This window comes from Apaloderma vittatum, unplaced genomic scaffold (genome assembly GCF_000703405.1).
Source record: "Apaloderma vittatum isolate BGI_N311 unplaced genomic scaffold, ASM70340v1 scaffold27096, whole genome shotgun sequence".
NCBI lineage: Eukaryota > Metazoa > Chordata > Aves > Trogoniformes > Trogonidae > Apaloderma > Apaloderma vittatum.
Window position 1 is genome coordinate 1 of NW_009723720.1, and position 347 is coordinate 347.

At 60.2% G+C, this 347-nt stretch overlaps 1 protein-coding gene across 1 annotated transcript in view; it reads right to left on the reverse strand.

Moving 5' to 3' along the window:
- Positions 1 to 41: 41 nt before the first annotated feature.
- The window catches only part of FDPS (farnesyl diphosphate synthase), a gene marked incomplete at its 5' end in the record, with an annotated part of 1524 nt that continues 1218 nt past the window's right edge, over positions 42 to 347 (reverse strand). Inside the window, one exon of the mRNA XM_009872235.1 lies at positions 42 to 279. Within this exon, the coding sequence (XP_009870537.1) occupies positions 42 to 279 (238 nt within the window). The remainder of the gene's footprint in view (positions 280 to 347) is intronic.

Here is a 347-nt window from a genome sequence, read left to right on the forward strand (position 1 = left end):
CCCTCAGCAAAGGCTGAGCAGTCCACGGAGATGCCTCCCCCTCACTTCTGGCGCTTGTAAATCTTCCGCGCCAGGCCCAGGAAGATTTCCTTGGGGAGGCGGCTGGCGTGCTTCTCGATCAGGTCCTGCAGGCGCCGGTAGCTGCTCTCCTCGTACTCCTGAAAAGCAGCCCTCATGCCCAGAGACTCATAAAGCTCCTTCACCTTTGCCACCTTCTCGGGCTCCTTGCAGCCATAGTTCTCCTGAGAAAACATCAGAACAAGCCCAGCTGTGGTCCAGCTCGCGGTCACGGCCAGAGCCGCTGTGTCAATGCACGGCAGGAGCTGCCTCTTGCTCACCCTGCCACC